Below are 19,181 nucleotides of genomic sequence, written 5' to 3' on the forward strand. Positions count from 1 at the left end.
ATAACATTTGAATTAAAAAAAAAAAACTGTTTTTGGTCACTGAAATAACCTTAAATAAAGTATATAACAATTACTTTTTTTATTTAAAATGTTGCCTTGCCAAAAAATGTATAGTTTAATTACTGAAACTGAATAAATCAAAAATAAAAATAAATCAAAACTAAATAGAAAAGTATTAAAAAAAAAAGCACATAAATAAAACTTACACTAAATTAAAGGGGGAAAAAAATTATATATCATAGATTGTTGTAGCTTCTTAGTACTACTGCGCCTGTGCGTAATCAAACGCATAGCAAAAGGCAAAAGATTAGTAACAGTTTCTTTTTAGTTCTGGAGCAAGTGCTCTGCTGCCACACTGGAGCGCACTCACCACCAACTGGACAGGGTGGGAATTACAGCTAATAATCACACTAGATCACCCTCTGTGTAATCTGTCAAAGTGACAGAAAGCCTTCAGATTTTTTCGTCATTGCAACAAAAATTCCGTCAATTTAAGGACAATATTCGGTTAACGTGACCTCTGAGATATATAGACACACACACACACACACACAAATTAAATAAGTAAAAAAAATTAAAATAATGCTTTGCCAACAAATTGAAATAAATTATTATTTGTTATTGTTATATATATATTATATCTATATCTATCTATACATATACACATACAAAAAGATACAAAGAAAAATATATATAAAATCTAAAAGAAATTATATTTATAAAAAAATTATTTCTGTTTTTTTTTTGAAAATGTTGCTTTGCCAAAAAACTGAAATTAAAATAAATAAAAGCTAAATAATAATATATTAATAATTATAATAATAATTTTAAATATAATAATATTTATATATATTATATATTTTAAAGAACATAAATAACTAAAACTAAAATTCTAATTAAAAACTTAATAAATAAATAAATACACACACACACGCACACACATACATATATAGATATATAAATAATAAATGGCAATTGTAAAATACAGTTGAAATAACCTTATATAAATTACTTACAAATTTACAAATAAAAAGAAAAAAAAAAACTATAACAAACTTGAATGAAGTATTACTAAAACTAAAAACATAAGAAAACATAAAATATGTTTTTTCAAAATGTTTCCTTGCCAAAAAAACTGAAATTAATTAGTTGAATTACTAAAACTGAAATAAAAATAAATTGTCCATAATTGGGAATCTCAGAATGTAGGATAAACATAATAAACTTGTCTATATAAGCAGCTCACTAGGTTTTGCTCTGGAATGTGATCCATAATGACTTTAAAAAAAAAATGTACTTAAGATAATAAATGAATGACATACCAAGGTCCATGTAGAGGATGCTGTCTGGATTAATGGAGGCCTCATATGGAGGAGGAGGGTCGTCGGGGTGGTGGATATCTGGGTATTTGTAAGCAGCATAGGGGGGTGGAGGCTCCTGGAAGTGGAACGCTCCACCTTCACCATCATCAGACAGATGCAGAGGTGTCAGGCCCGTGCCGAACGCATCTGGCCCATAGTCAAAACCGGGGACCCGTCGACCCAGATTAAAATGATGCACTGTGAAAGACAGCCATGATTTTTTTAAAAAAACTGCATTTTAATATGCGATTATAACCAGATGATCACATGAGGCCTTACGGTTTCCTCCAATGAGGGTTTCGATGCGTTCCCGTCGGCGCTGTCTCAGTCTGTGCACCATGAACAGCAGCAGCGAGAGGATGAGGAAGGACGAGATGCAGCTGACGATGAGCCTCATACCGCTGGCCATAGAGTCAAACAGACTGCTGCCGTCTGAAACAAACAACACCAATAAGATTTACCTCTACCAGACGACAACCTGAGACTAGGGATGTGTGCGATTGGAAGTATACTGCTAAGTGGACCTGGACCACAAATCCAGTCTTAAGTAGCACAGGTATATTTGTAGCAATAGCCAAAAACACACTGTATGGGTCAAAATTATTGATTTTTCTTTTATGCCAAAAATCATTAGCATATTAAGTAAAGATCATGTTCCATGAAGATATTTTGTACATTTTCTACCATAAATATATATAAAAACTTAATTTTTCATTGGTAATATGCATTGCTAAGAATATAATTTGGACAACTTTAAAGGCGATTTTCTCAAAATTGTAATTTTTTTGCACCCTCAGATTCCAGATTTTCAAATAGTTGTATCTCAACCAAATACTGTCCTATCCTAACAAACCATACATCAATGGAAAGCTATTTATTCAGCTTTTAGATGATGTATATATCTACATTTTAATAATTTGACCCTTATGACCGATTTTGTGGTCCAGGGTCACATATTACCTACAATTTATTTTAAAAAGTAGTATGCAGTAGTAACAGACATATTAACCAGCAGATATTTGGTCATAATGCATATTTTTTTAATGAATTAAAAAAAAAAAAAAATTGCAAAATATTGAAAAAAATGTTATTTATTTATAAATATTAAAACGTTAATAAATAAAAAAAAAAGGAAAAGGAATGACAATTACTTTATTCCCAAGCCTTTTTATTATTATTATTTCTTTTATTTATTTTTTTTAATTTCCAGGAATTTGCCATACAAATTAGCAATACTCAAGTGAAGGGCTCAAGAAATGTACAATTAATTTCAATAGTTTGATATTATCTATATTATCTATATTATTATTTTTTAAATATTACTTGTTTTAACCTTAAAAAAAATAAATAAATAATAATAATAATAATAATAATAATAATAATAATAATGTTGCCTTGGCAACATTAAGTTAAAGTATTACAAAGTAAAATTATTAGGTGAAGTATTAAAAGTATGAAGCTTTAAAACTAAAACAGAAATAATAACTCAAAGCACATAGTGTCAATGAAAAAAAGTAAAAATTACTATTACAAATTCTTAAAAAAAGACAATTACTAAACCTTAAATTAAATTAAAAACTGAAAATACTAAATAAAAGCCAACTTAGCAGAACTAAAATAAAATATAAATATTGCATGTATTTAAAAAAGCTTCAAAAAGTAGAAAGGTTTGTAAAAAGAAATGTTGCCTCTGCAACTAACAGCAATAAAATAAGTTTAAAAAATACAGAAATACAGTTATCAAAACTGAAAATTTAAGTTCATAATATATCACCAAAATATAAAATAAAGACTAAAAATATAAAAAGTAAAAAGGTATTTTGTAAGATTTGCCACACAAATGAGCTCAAATACTCAAATGAAGTGTCACAATTGATTTCAATAGTTTGATTTTAGCATTTAGCAGCTAATGATGTTGTTCTCTAATACATAAAACAAATATTTTGTAAAATGGTTACAATTAATGACTACTTTTAGCAATACTTTTATGCAATATTGAATGCAATAAACAACAAAAATAATACAATTATAGCAATAATATGTGTGTGTGTGAGCTGTATCGCTTTAAAGAAATTGTATTAGTCTATACCTTATACATATCTGCGTTATACTGATTATATTGACTACTGAGATTCTCACTCTCAACCTTACAGTTTAAACAAAAATACTATAGAAAAAAAAAACTGTAAATAACAGTAAATAATCTAAGAAACAAATATATTTTGTGCTAAAAGTTGTATAAAAATGTTCATTTTAGGCTGTTAAAATAATAGCAGAGTAGCTCCACCTAGTGGTGAGACATGTGCACTTCACTCCACAAAATATTTAGTTTTTATCATGTATGTGCCTAGTCTTCAGCTGTAATAAGGGTATTACACTCAAGCACACACACCTCACAAACAGTTCATACTAAGATTTTGAGAGACTGTGAAAGTACCAGGATCTAAGCAGGTGAACTTGCAGCACTCTTTAGGGTCCTTGCGGAAATGCTGGCAGCCCTGAGGACGCTCGCACAGGGCGGCAACGCACATCTCCGGCTCGCCGTCGTGGCACGTGCAGCTCAGACACGGATCGTCCCCTTTAGGTGTGAAATAATAGCCCTCGTTCACCACGTTGTCTTTGATGTCCACACACGTTTGTCCTGTTGAAGAAACCAGATTGATATCAGTTTATTAGTACTAACATGAATTAAACCCCAGACCAGAATGTGATCAAACAGGGCTCTTCTGTTGATATGCCACTGGACGTACTTCTCTTGCAGAGGAAGGGGAATTTTTTGTAGCAGTTTTCGGCGTGCCAGCTGTGCAAGCCCCGCTCGTTCATGCTCTTGATCTGAAAGCGTTGCAGCTGGGCGCAGAACACGTTATCCTGGGTTGGGTTCGCCTCGCCGAAATTAGCCAGACCCTCCGGAGGCAAAAACACCTGCATGGATCCTGTGGGGAGTAGACAGACAGATGAGGGAACAGTTTCAAACGCCCACAGATGTGACTAATAAACATAAAAATGTAAATGGTTTTTCTTCATTTCTTCAGTTAAAAAATAGTTTAGCTAAAATTACTCACCCTCATTCGGCATTTGAAAGCAGTGTTGTTACTTTTAACTGAAACTAGAGCTAAAACTATTTTAAATCGTTTTTGTTCATTTTTAACCTTAAAATTATGATCTTAGTAATACAATTATTAAAACTAAAAAACTAAAATGAACGTACGTAAAAAAGTACAGATTACATAAATATAAAATAATATATAAAATAAAATTAAGACTGCGGTAATGATGCTGAAAATCTAGATTTGATCACAGGAATAAATTACATTTTAAACTATATTCAAATAGACAACAGTCATTTTAAATAGTAGAAGTATTTATATAAAAAAGTTTGCTATACTTTTGAACCAAATAAATGCAGGTTTGGTGAGCAGAAGAGAGTTCTTTAAAAAACATTAAAAATCTTACTTTTAACTTGTAGTGTATATATGTATATATATGTATATGTATTATATAAGATATAATTTTTTTTTCAGTTTTAAAAAGTAGAAAATTCAGAAATGTTGCCTCTAAGAGCAATAGAATACGTTTAAGTAATACAATTATTTAAACTTAAAAATTAAAAATGAAAGTACATAAAAGTACATAATATATTACTATAATATAAATTATACATTATATATTCGAATTTTAGTTATATAATATTTGTTATTATATAAAATAAAATTATAATATATAAATAATTAAATGTATAATCAATATATAAAATAAAGACTGAAAATATAAAAATAAATGTGTTTTTTTTTAATGTTTATAGAAACAAAAGTATTAAAAGTATTAAGTATTAAAACTAAAACAGAAGCAAAAATTTAAAGCACATAGTAATAATGATAAAAATAAAAATTAACATTTAAAAATAAAAGACAAAATTACCAAACCTTAAACTAAATTCAAATAAAAACTGAAAATACTAAATAAACGTCAACTTAGCAGAACTTAAATGAAATTTAAATATTATATAATATTAGCTTTAAAAGGTAGAAAGTTTTGTAATATTCAGAAATGTTGCCTCTGCAAGTTGAAATTGAAGTAATAATTATTAAAAATGAAAAATAAAAATGAAAGTACATAAAGGTACACAATATTACTAAAATATAAGTATAAAAAATAATATAAAACTAATTAAAATAAAATTACAATATATAAATTAAAATTATAATATATAAAATAAACTTGACTGAAAATCTAAAAATAAAAGGTTTATTTTTTCCCCAAAATGTTAAAAACATAAGTATTAAAAGTAAAAATGAAAGTACATAAAGTACAAAATATATTACTAAATATAAATATTAAATAATATATACAATACTATTAAAATTATAACTAATATATAAAATAAACTAATATAATAACAATAAAAAAAATAAAAGGTGTGATATTATAAAGGAGATATTTGATCTTTTCAATAAATCAATTTATCCATTTCACAAAAACAAAAGTCTGAATGATTTGTTCACAAATCAAAATGATCTAGTTCTTGATTCACAGATTCAACTTAGTGATTCAATGATTCAGTCACAATTAAAAGCCCAATGGATCATTTTCAGTGAATATTATAACAACATAAACTTCACTCTGTTCTTCACACTAGGTTATGATAAGACTTCATTACACTTAGAATATAGCAAAAAATGTTAATAGGATTACTTATGCTATTTTATTTTGATAATTGTGCCGTTCAACAGCTCCAGTGCTCATTCATTACAATAACCAAAACAAGACAAAGATATTCTTCTTTTGACATGAGGGTGAGTTTTTTAACTCCCTGTTACTTTTAAAATGACTTAAGACAAAAACCAACCTTTATACGCCACTTCCCAATGGCCCTCGAGCGAATGATTCTGGTTTGTAATCACATACTGATATCCCACCCAGAACCTGCAACGAACGACAAAGTACATTCACAGGATTAAGAACTCAAAACTAAAACCTCATCAATTCCTCAGAAAACCGATTCACACACTCACTTGCACTGGTCCTTTCGCTCGCACACTTTCTCATCGAAGTCCACCTCGATCTTGAGGATGAACTGCAGCTCTTCATTGGTGCCGAACGTCGCGAGGGAGCCGTTGACCTTCTGACAGGTTTCCACCGCCTGCCAGTAGTTCTCGCTTCTCAGGTAGACTTTATAACAGCTGGCTGTCTTTTCATAGTGATGCCAACCGCTCGGACACTTCCCTGCGTTTGAAGTGGAAATTATATTATTTGAAAACATCATAATTTAACCATAAAAAGAATTCTGAAAAATATTTCTATCTACCTATCTATCTATCTATCTATATAAACAATGCCGCTTAAAAGTTTAGGATCAGTACTATTTTTAATGGTTTTTAAAGACGATTCTTATGCCCATCAAGGCTGGATTTATTTGACCAAAAATACAGAAAAAAAAGTAATAATGTGAAATATTATTTTTTATTTATATAACTGTTTTCTATGTCAATAAGTTTTAAAATGTAATTTATTCCTGAGATCACAAAGCTGAATTTTCAGCATCATTACTCCAGTCTTCAGTGTTCTATTTTAAACTGTTTCCAACATTGATAATTCTAATAATAAATCAGCATAGTCTGATTTAAAATATATATATACTCTTTTATGTGATTGCTAAGTAAAATGTTGACATAGTAATGCAAAAATAGCACATCTTCACAGCATGTAAGAGATTGAGTGTTTTAAGAGATCAGGAAGGGTCTTACTGTTGAAGCGCACTGGCTGAGCGACTCCCATGACGTCCTCCACCGGCTCAAAACCGTTGCTGTACCGATACCGCTCCTCCTTTATTGCTGCAAGAGAGCCAAACGAAGAATATTAGAATACAGCTTGAATGCAAAACACACAAGCTCTTTAATAAGGCTAAAACATACTAAGCTGAAGCATATGTGAAATTTATCTATATTTGTCTGGAGAGATAACGTTCAATAAGATGCTACAGGGTCATAAACTCACTGGCCTCATCCTCAAAAACTATGAACAAAACTATGAGTTAAAGGAACATATGACATACAAAAAAATAAATAATTCAGCCATGTCATGATGTTTTAGTAATTGTCATTTTTTAATTTTTTTATTGTAATTTTAATTTTTTCTTTCATCATTACTATGCGTTTTAATCTTTTATTTCCGTTTTTTGTAGTTTCAATACTTCACATTTTTTATAGTTCACCTCTTACTTCATAGTTAGTAATACTTCAAATTTAACTTATTTAATTGTAATACTTATTTACTAAGTATTACAGGTTCTAAACAGCATAATAGAACCTGTGATACTTTTTTTCCAGGATTCTTTGATCAATAAAAGGTTAAAAAGAGCAGCATTTATTCAAAATAGAAACATTTTCTAACAATATACATTACTGTTCAAAAGTTTGGGGTCAGTGCATTTTTATTCTTTCTTTTTTATTTTATCACAGAACTTATTTCTTACTTTCTTAATTCAACAGTTCTCTCTCATTTTTGTTTTTTTTTTTTTTAAGTTTAAGGTTAAAAATATATTTAAAAAAAAAACAGAAAAGAGCCATGTAATGTTGTTTAAGGTCTATAAACTTCACGGTTATATTCTATGTAATAAAATTAACAATAAATGTAAAAAAAAATCTGTTTTACATTTAAAATAGAAATATTTTGTAATTACAAATGTCTTTATTGATACTTTTGGAATGCAACTTTGATGAGCATAAGAGACTTCTTTCCTACTGATATGTAAATTTGAGTATCTGTTGTGATACTGTGCAAGTTATACATGCTTTTAAGGAAATCCTGATGCTAAAACCCTAATCCACAGCGAACGGAAGGGAAACTGAGTGGCAGCAGGTCTGCTAATATAAAAACAGAGTTTCTGAGAATCTTATTAAACCACTTCCTCAATTCCTGAGAGAGGGAGCACTAAATCCGACATCCAAACAAGAATTAAAGTAAGACTGCAGATCCGTCAAGAAATGTGCCAACACCTCCTGAGAACATCGGCTCGATTACAGCAATGTCAGAAAAGGGCAGTGCAATTACAAACATGAAATGAGTATGAAACCCTGCAGTGTTTTGGGTCTACTAATGATTACAGCTTTAGTGAATATGGCAGGGGTTAGAAAAAGTTCAGCTGACAATAGTTCTAGGTAATTTAGCCAAGAAATAATAACTTTAGACTTTTGATGATATGGGTTATGCTCTGAAAAGGCTTAAAAGTGATATTTTTTTCAATCATAAACCATCATATTTAACAAACAGCCACAAAAATTGCTCCATAACATTTAATGTGAGAATTAAAACAGTTAAAAAGCAAAATTAAGAACTAAAAAACAATAACTAATAAAAATGAAAAAGCAAATAACAAAATTAATAAGTAATTAATAAGTAAACTTAAGTTCAAACGAAAGTTAAATGAATAAATAAAAGCTATATGTATGTGCTTGTGTTTTTATTAATAATAATAAATAACAAAATACCATCAATGTTACAACTAAAAATAATTATTAGATTTTTAAAATATTTTTACAACAAAAACAACTACATAATAATTATTATTATATTCCTATTAATAATTATATTATTATTTCAGTATTACTTAATTGTAATTATTTCATATTAATAAATACTATAATAAAACCTAATTTTAAAAAATAGTAATGGGAGTGGGAATATATGTATGTGCGTGTGTGTGTTTTTAATATTTTAATATAATAATCATAAATACAATAATAAAAAAACCTTCTCAGTTCTTAATTTAAATAATAACGGGATGGACTTGGAATATATGTATATGTGTGTGTTTTCATATTTTAATAATAATACTAATATTAAAAACAATTAAAAACTACATAATTATTATCAATAATTATATATATATAATATACATATTTTTTATTTCAGTATTACTTAATTTCAATTATTTAATTCAAAATATCTATAATACTATATACAATACTAGTATATAATATTATAATAAAACCTAAAAAACTTCTTAGTTCTCATTTTAAATAATGGGATGGACTTGGAATATATGTATATGCGTGTGTGTGTGTGTTTTAATATTTTTAATAATAATGTTAACAATAATAATAATATTAATAATAACAACAATTATAATACCAATGTTACTAGTAAAAATAATTATGTTTTTATTTATTATTATTACTATTAATAATTATATATTTTTTTAGTTTCAGTATTACTAAATTTTAATTATTTAATTCAAAATATCAATAAATGTGTTTGTTTGTTTGTGTGTGTGTGTGTGTGTGTTTTTAATATTTTAATATAATAATCATAACAAACAAATACAATAATAAAACCTAAAAAAATCATTTTAAATAATTATGGGATGGATCTGGAATATATGTGTGTTTTAAATATTTTCATATAATAATAACAACAACAACAACAACAATAATATCAAAGTTACTACTAAAAAAAAAAAAAAATAATAATAATAATAATAATAATAATTATTATTATTTTTAATTATTATTATTATATATTTGCTTTATATTTTACAACAAAAACAACAACTTCACAATAATAACAATTATTATTAATAATTATATTATTATTTCAGTATTTTTACATTTCAATTATTTAATTCAAAATAACAATAAATACTATAATAAAACCTAAAAAACTTCTTATTTCTCAATTTAAATAAACATGGGATGAACTTAAAATATATGTATGTGCGTGTGTGTTTTTAATATTTTATAATAATAATAATAATACCACCAATGTCACTACTAAAAATTATAATATTTTAAAAATACAACAAAACAAAATAAAAATAATTATTAATAATTATAATATTATTATTATTATTTCAGTATTATTTCATTCTCAATAAATACTATAATAAAACCTAAAAAGGGTGTTTTTACAACAACAACAACAAAAACAACAACATAATTATTATCATTAATAATCATATTGTTTGTTATTATTATTTCAATATTATTTAATTAATATATTTATATAATTATGATTAGACTTTTGAATCAAAACAAGTTCATTTTTGCAACAGAACTAAATGGCATTTAGTTAAACTGAATGGTTTTATTTAACCTATCACACGCAGGAAAAAATATGAAATGGCGCCTTGCCAAAACACGCTTATTTTATCTCCTGCTACTGAAAGTGTCACTGAAAGGTTTATGAGACTACGAAGCACATCATAAATCAGAAGAAGAGATATGAAGACCAATCATTTGATAAAAACCAGCAAGATTAAAATCAATAAACAATCACCACCTCAAAAAAACAAAAATATCCCAGCCCACAGGTTTACACACAACCGCTTCCTGATTATTTGATTATCAACACCAACACAAAGCCACTTATCCTTAGCGTTTATGAGTTATTTTGTCTAGCGTTCATGTGCTCAGGGTGTGATTCTGATCAGCAGTGCTTGAAGGAGCTCCGAGACAAAGATCACATGCTCACTAAATCTGCTCTGTAATTCCTATTATCCTGTTCAGGAAGCAGCACCGTGCCTTACTGCAGGGTTAAGACACTGAAATGACAGCACACAGGCAAAACAAACCAAAATCCAGCCACCAAGTTCTGGCAAAATGACTAAGAAAGTCAGAAGTGAAACCGTTCCTCATAAGCACGAGTGTGTTTGTTAAAGGGCACTGCACAAGAATGTGTCTATTTGAGTGTGTGAACTTACTAGGGCAATCTATCTCATCGCTTTTGTCCTCGCAGGCCGTCCATCCATCGCACTGCCAGGACAGAGGGATGCACTGCATTTTTCCACTCCGGCAGGCAAACTGGCCAGGACTGCAGCGCAGCTCTGAAAAACAGACAATACTCTGAGTGAAACTAATCTGGAAAGAAAAAACCTGCGGCTTAAACTCCATTATGTGTGATTACACTCAATCACAATTTATTATGCAACAGGAAAAGTCTCCAAATTTAGACAAAGGACATCGGTGTCAATGTCGGGCTTAGCCAAATGAGACTCCAACAGGGTCAAAGTGTCAAACCAAACCAGCTGGAAAATTCCAAGGATCGCAGCTTACCTGACAACAGTCTGGCCAGAGCGAGCCGTGGACCTGCAGGGGGGAGAGAAAGAGGGAGATTTAGTGATTTCAGTAATATAAAATGACCTAATCTCTTAAAGGCTCAAGAGACAGTCTGTCTCCCTGTTATCTGGGTATAAATAACAATAGATAGCACGGATACACCTACATTTGCAAACAAAAGCTGGGAGCAGAAAACTCTTGTAAAGGTCCTAAAATTTTAAACAACATTTTATTTCAAGAAAGCAAAGCTGATTATAGGAGCATTACAAATGTAGACAAAACACAAATACTTCACGTTCAGGGGGGAGAAAAAGTATAATAATATATATATTATGTTAAATTAAACTATATATTCTGTTACATGTGTATAAAATAACACATATAATTAATATACATACCAAAATTATGATAAAATTAGAATTAAACCATTAAAAGATGATAATAATAACAACACATATTTTTTATTTCATATTAGGTAATAAATTATATATCAATAATTTATCACATTAGATTTCATATACATAATAAAAATAAAATGTGTGTTAAACCATAAAAAGAATCTTTTACATTATATTTAAAAACAATACATTTATATATTTCTATATATTTATTTATATGATACTTTATATTAAATATATATAATAATACTACTACTAATTATCATTATTATATTATGCAATAAATTATATAACAATAAATGTATAATGCATTTAGTAAATTATAACAAATATAAAAATATGTATATTGAATAAAATAATTAATAATAACATATCTTTATATTTAATATAATGTAATAAACTATATATACATAATTTGTATAAATTTCATATACATACAATTTGCATTAAACAATGAAAATAGTAATATTTCATTCAATTTAATAATGATTTAATATTTAATACATGTATATGATACATTACATTAATTATATAAAATAATAATAATTAGTATTATTATTATAAATCATACAAATGTATTACAATTATATTATAAAATAAATTATTTAATAATAATAATAAATGTATAATGCATTTAGTACATTACAATAAATATAAAATAAATATTTAATAATAATAATAATAAGTCTTTATATTTTATATATTAATATATTTTATATTTCATACACAATACAATTTGTATTAAACAAAAATTTTTAATATTTAATTAAATTTATTAATAATAATAATAATACTTATTATTATCTTTTTATTTAATATCATGTAATGCATTATATACATAATTACATTTCATATTCATAATAATAAAATTTGTTTTAAACCATAAAAGTATTCTAATATTTCAATCAATTTAATAACTTTCTAATATTTCAATCAATTTTACATATTACATTGATATAATACATTCCATTAAATATATAAAATGATAATAATAATTATAACATTAATAAATTTTATTATTATGAATAGACTTAGACTAATTTATTACATTTATACTATACAACAAATATAACTATTTAAATTTAATATTTTAATTTACCTTAATATTATTACATTGCATATACATTATCATTTCTTTAGCCCATATATAGGTGTGTGTGTGTGGTCTAGGTATTCCCTATCTTGGATAGTAAAACCTGAAATATTTTACATTGTAGGGACAAAATTTCAGCCCCCATGAGCAAGAGTTTATAAATCATACTAAACCATGTTTGATTTCTGTAAGGTTTAGGTTTAAGGGACAGAATATAAGGTCTTTACAGTATAAAATCATTATGTTTATTGAGAGTCCTCATTCAAATACATAACCCAACACCTGTGTGTGTGTGTGTGTGTGTGTGTGTGTGTGTGTGTGTGTGTGTGTGTGTGTATCATTTCATACATAATTCTCCAATCCACAAAAACAATCTCTTGAGAAGACAAAGCATCCTACAGACAAACTAATCACATTTTTATAAAGAGCTTCTTGGGAGGTCCAGACATTGAGACGTTCAATCAATCACCTGTCCAACCCTTGAGTCTAAAGTTATCCTTAAACAAACACACCGACACTGAGATGCCTACAGAAGACCAGTGTGCTCTCTGCTATGGATGCATTACCACATTCACCGCTGCAGACAGTAAGACCATTGTGAACAGGTGAACACCTCCCAGTGATCACCAAAATAGTGCAAATAGCCCATTTGGGTAGTTAACAAATAGTTAAAAACTTTTCAACCTCACGATTGTAGGTTTAAATGTACGTGTAGAGGAATATACATGGTTCACTGTCTTACTATGAGTATTTTACACGTGTTTTTCATGCATCACTTTGAATTTGTTATACAGTAGTAAAGATATGCAAGAGTCTCCTTTAATGTTAACATCACAGCGATCATGTGTAATATTATGCACTTTTAACAAGAGCACACACTGAGATTAAACACCAGCTGTGGGTTTATTCGATGAGATTCAACATGGAGACACAGCAACCCGTCCTGCCCTCAAAAACAAGTGAAGACCGAGCACATAACCTGGGCTTCCCCATGGAAATGAAACACAGAAAAGCACATCACAAGCCATTAACCCAAATACTGTCCTATTTATTTGATCCGCTGGGTTTCCATGCATCACCCTTATATCAATAGGATTAATAACCACTGTCTGACAGAGGAACATCAGAACAGACACCAGCAGGATGCCGGCGCTCTAATGTTTCTCCTTTCTAGAGCGTTTTGCTTGAACTGTCTGCTCCCGTATTGAACTGTGGCCTACCAGAAACACTACATTGATTGCAAATGGTTGACATGTATGGCAAGTTGTTTAAACATTTACTCCTTAAAACCTACAAGCATCTATTTACTTGCATTTATCATTACTAGAAAACCAGTGGTGACAAGTAACTTTAGATTTTTGTCAACTAGAATCTTTCAGTTCCACTAGCAGCTAGTGTTGACTAAAATACAGATTTCGGTACCAGTCGGTACTGAAATTTTAAAACTGTGACAATACCAGCATTTCCCATGAGCATTTTGAATAACACAATAGCCAATCAGAAGTGGTTAAGAATCCACTTAACAGCGCTCAAAATGCTTGCAGGAAATGCTGGCATCATCACTTTTTTAAAATTTCAGTACCAACTGGTACCGAAGTCAGTATTTTTGACTGGTACCCAAGTAACTAGCAACCACTTATTGCATACTAGTACTTGTTTCATTGCTACTAGTCACTATCCCAACAGCTACAATTACTGTAATAATTACTAATACTTTTAGTTTTACTAAGTGCTTATTTAGGGGGTGTTTACATGCAAACTTTTGAAAACAGGTTTCAAAGTGCAAGTTTTTAAAAATTATATTGTTATTGCTCCATGTAAACTACAAAAATGCAAATATGTGAATACAGTGACATATTATGCGTTTTTTACACTGTAACATCGCCAACTGCTGACTTGTCAAAATTCATAATACAGCATTTTTAACTGTTTTTGTGGATCTGTGTAAACAGAGATTGTTTGACAACATTGTCATCTGTTAGTTTTTAGTTTAAAAAATGTTTCAGTACATTGGAAGATATTTTTAGATACTCAGTAGGTACTAGAACTTATTTCTGAGATCCTAGTATCTAATGTTACTAAGTAACACTTCCTATTCCGCTAGTTTTTCTTCTCATTTGTACTGACTAGTCAGAATGGCTGCTTTATAGTGCAAGTGCTTGCCAGTAAAATTAAAAATGTTACTATAGACCATTTCAAGCGCTATTCGGCGGCTTAAGGAAGTGACGTCGTTGGTCCCAGGACGTTTCCGGTTAGTGATCCAGCGCATTCAAAACAATGGCGAGAAGCGCTTTATGAACAGTGGGATTGCGGTCATATATATACAAACGTCCTGCTTAAATGTCTAAAATAAAATTAGATCCTTGTCGTTCGGTGGTTGTGTGCTCCCACTGGGGCGGTACTAACATTCTGAGACGTGTTTAACGGTAGATTTCCGCGAAACGTACCCGTGTTGCGGCAGTGAAGGAGAAGGCTGGATAACAACAAGCAACTCTAGGATATACAGCGCACATTTCGATTCAGGCAAGTAAATATCGTTTTTAATTAATCGGTTTATTTGTATATCTTTAGGTTAACTCTTCAAGTATGATGCTGCATAATTTAAAGTAGCATTTTGTCATTGTTTACATATGCATCTAGCTTTCGTGTGTAACGTTAATGAAAAAAGGCAAGTTTTTTATCTCTGTTTTATTGCTAAGTGTTATGTGGGTTAAATTCATATTAGTCGTCTAGTTATTTTGTCAGTTGATAAATGCAGTGAGTAACATGAAAGTACGTGAATGTCGTATTGTGTAACAGTTAACGGCAGTAGTTTACAAAACGTAATGTTTATGGTAAATATTATTTTCCATCACATAAGCTTTGGTAATGTTAATTCCAAGATGTACTGACGTATTAAGCAATAATAGCTTTATTTTTTTTATATTGTGCATTATATTAAATAATTGTTTTTCTACTTTTATCCTTATGTAGACAATTTATGCAGATGATTTCTAATATCATTTGTTTCTTAGTCTAGGAAGCATTTTGATGTAAGCAGTTGTAAATATGCAGCAGGGTCACTAAATCTGACAATACAGTGTAATACTGAAATTTGTTAGCTCCCTGTAATTCCCATAGAATTGGTTAAATGTTATATACATTTTCATAATGATGGCTAATATCCTTTGTTTTGTTTTCTAGAAAGCATTCTAAACTGATGTAAACAGTTGCAGAAATACAGAAGGGTCACCAAATCTGAGAAGGCAGTGTAAGGAGAGCCATCATCTGTAGACACCCAAGGACAGCTGATCATCCTGCAGTGACAAACCACATCTGACCATATCAACACCCAGATGTGATTGAGAACTTGAGTGTAGTATTCAGTAATTTAGTGTAGTACTTAAAGCGACTGATGACCAGGCCAGATACAGACTGCTGCTTTTGATATTTGTTCCCCCTTGGTACTCCATTTCAGTTCAAATGTTGTTTCAGTTGTTGTTGTTTCATTTGTTAAAGCATTTTATGTTCATACAAATATTTACATATCAATACATGTGCTGGAAATAAAAACAGTTGAAAGTGAGAGAATGCTTTTTGTTTATATACAGTACTGGTCAAAAGTTTGGACAAAGTAGTTTTTTATGTTTTTGAAATAAGTATTTTATGTTTATTAACATGATTAATTATTTAAATGATTTCTATTATAAAAAATATGTTGTGCAAAGCTGAATTAGCATCAGCCTTTACATTACACCAGTATTCATTTTCACATGAATATATATATATAAAATTTGTGTGGGTGTGAACAGTAAATACGTGCATAAAAACATATGAATGCTTTATGTGTGTTTGTGTGTGCATTTATTAATCTGCAGATATACAGGTTTATGTAAAACACGTTAGTCAGCATTGAATTGCGACGATCTTGTTTATTTGTGATCACATGATGACTCGGAGCATTCATACCCTCCACTTGCACTGTTCCACAGCAACAAACTTGACCAAACTAACGTTGAACACATGTTGAAATGAATTCAACACGTAATAATAGCATCGAGCGCTTAGTTTAATAGCACACATTTAGCGTTGTTTGGAACGATATGTATTGTGAAAAGTAATGTACTAATGAAAAATATTTAAACAGAAATACAGACTGACCACGCAATGCAAGTAAATTAATCACGAACAACCTCCGGATATCTTGGGAACAAAACATGAAGTAAGTTGCACTGCTTGCTTCAGACTGATGGCATCCATTGTACGAATAAATGTTCACAATATTTCCGTTCATGTGATATGCTTTTAGCAATCTCCCGTGTACACACACGCAGCATCGATTAGTTAATGAGCAGCTTTTTTACCTTAACTAGCTTTTTCGCTAGATTTTAAAAGAATGTACTCGCATTGACAGATCGGAGAAATAGCGCTACCGGCAATGTTTCAGGACCGGACCTGCGCAGTAACGTTCCAACGCGCTTGTTATTGTTTACATCCTTGAAATGGTCTATAGTAACAACTAGAATATAATTTAATTGCTTTTAGGATAACGGAGCCCAACAGTGCCTGCCCACTTTCAGTGGTGTTGGTTCCATGAGTATTTTTCCACAGGGATTTAAAAAAAAAGTTTTTCTTAAGAGTTCTAAGCTGTGAACCAAATCAACCAGCTACAAGGTGAATCACAACATTACAAACTTGGATTTGAAGCTAAAAGTATTTGAAAATCTATCAAAAAGACAAAGTTACACCTGTGTACTTAAACTACAATGAGGTAAAGAACTACAATCCCATGAAGCATTGTGAATGATAATCAAATTAAAAATAATGGAGAAATTAGAAATTGATTTAAAGATGCTTATAGAGAAAGAGAGAGTAGGGCATCTCTGATTGGTCTTAGAATCATAGATAAATGTAGTTTTTCCACCAGGAATTACACTGTTAAACTTGATTATTTGTGACCCTGGACCACAAAACCAGTAGTAATAACCAAAACTGTACACTGTATGGGTCAAAATTATCGATTTTTCTTTTATTCCATGTTCCATGAAAATATTTAGTAAATTTCCTAGTGTATATATATTCAAAATTAATTTTTGATCAATAATATGCATTGCTAAGAACTTTATTTGGACAACTTTAAAGGCAATTTTCTCAGTATTTAGATTTTTTTTGCACCCTCAGATTCCAGATTTTCAAATAGTTATCTCAGCCAAATACTGTCCTATCCTAGCAAACCATACACTAATGGAAAGACATTTAATTTAGCTCTCAGATGATGTATGAATCTCAATTTCAAAAAATGTACCTTATGACTGGTTTTGTGGTCCAGGGTCACATTTTAAAAAGCTGAAATAAATTTGGTTGACGGTATATGCTTTTGATAAAGCTATCAGTTAACATTTTTTTTTTACAAACAGGTTTGTTTTTTTAAGTTAATGTTAAAATTGAATTTCCTTCTCATGTACTAAGACTAGTAAAACTGGAAAAGGTACCAGCAATTGCTTGAACACTAGTTGTAAGTAACCAATTGAGTTCACCACAATGTAACAGATAGTTGGTATAGTGACTAGAAGCAAGGGAATATGTAAATAAGTAATGAAAAACAAACATATACCATACAGATTTAAAGGAGTAGTTCACTTTCAGAACAGCAATTTACAGATAATTTACTCACCCCCTTGTGATCCAAGACGTTTATGTCTTTTTTTCTTCAGTCGTCAAGAAATTATGTTTTTTGAGATAAACGTTTCTGGAAATTTCTCCATATAACAGACTTAAATGGTGCCCCGAATTTTGAACCTTCAAAATGCAGTTTAAATGCGTCTTCAAAGGGCTGTAAACGATCCCAGCCGACGAAGAAGAGTCTTGTCTACCGAAACGTTCGGTCATTTTCTTAGAAAAATATATTTTTATATACCTTTTAAGCACTGAAACTCGTCTAGCACTAGGGCTAATGCACGTTCGCGTCTATACGTTCTACGTAATCACGTCGAAAGGTCACGCGTGACGTATGCGAAACTACAGACCCAGTGTTTACAAAGCAAACTTGAGAAGAGAGAAGTGCAACGCAATCAAACATTCTTTAGCAACAAGGTACAACAAAGTACAACGATGTCTGACGATTTTGAAGCTGGAGGAGCACATGAGATGGAGTTTTTCGCCGTTCCCTACCTTTTTGAGCCGGAATACACAGACCATAGATATATATACGTAGATGCCTCATTAGCGACTGTTTCTATGGGACGTTCCAATATGGCGGACGCATCTACGTGCTTGGAGCGGTCCAATGAGGCATCTA

At 29.9% G+C, this 19,181-nt stretch overlaps 1 protein-coding gene across 1 annotated transcript in view; it reads right to left on the reverse strand.

The window, feature by feature from the left end:
- Positions 1-13,500, reverse strand: part of dgcr2 (DiGeorge syndrome critical region gene 2) — a 14,795-nt gene extending 1,295 nt beyond the window's left edge. The window contains exons 1-10 of the mRNA XM_073829194.1: positions 13,471-13,500; positions 11,411-11,504; positions 11,059-11,181; positions 7,106-7,192; positions 6,374-6,584; positions 6,208-6,284; positions 4,112-4,294; positions 3,799-4,002; positions 1,641-1,793; positions 1,323-1,559 (exon numbers count right to left, since the gene is read on the reverse strand). Of these exons, the coding sequence (XP_073685295.1) occupies positions 1,323-1,559; positions 1,641-1,793; positions 3,799-4,002; positions 4,112-4,294; positions 6,208-6,284; positions 6,374-6,584; positions 7,106-7,192; positions 11,059-11,181; positions 11,411-11,504; positions 13,471-13,500 (1,399 nt within the window). The remainder of the gene's footprint in view (positions 1-1,322; positions 1,560-1,640; positions 1,794-3,798; positions 4,003-4,111; positions 4,295-6,207; positions 6,285-6,373; positions 6,585-7,105; positions 7,193-11,058; positions 11,182-11,410; positions 11,505-13,470) is intronic.
- Between the last annotated feature and the right edge of the window lie 5,681 nt (positions 13,501-19,181).

Source organism: Garra rufa, chromosome 23 (genome assembly GCF_049309525.1).
Source record: "Garra rufa chromosome 23, GarRuf1.0, whole genome shotgun sequence".
NCBI lineage: Eukaryota > Metazoa > Chordata > Actinopteri > Cypriniformes > Cyprinidae > Garra > Garra rufa.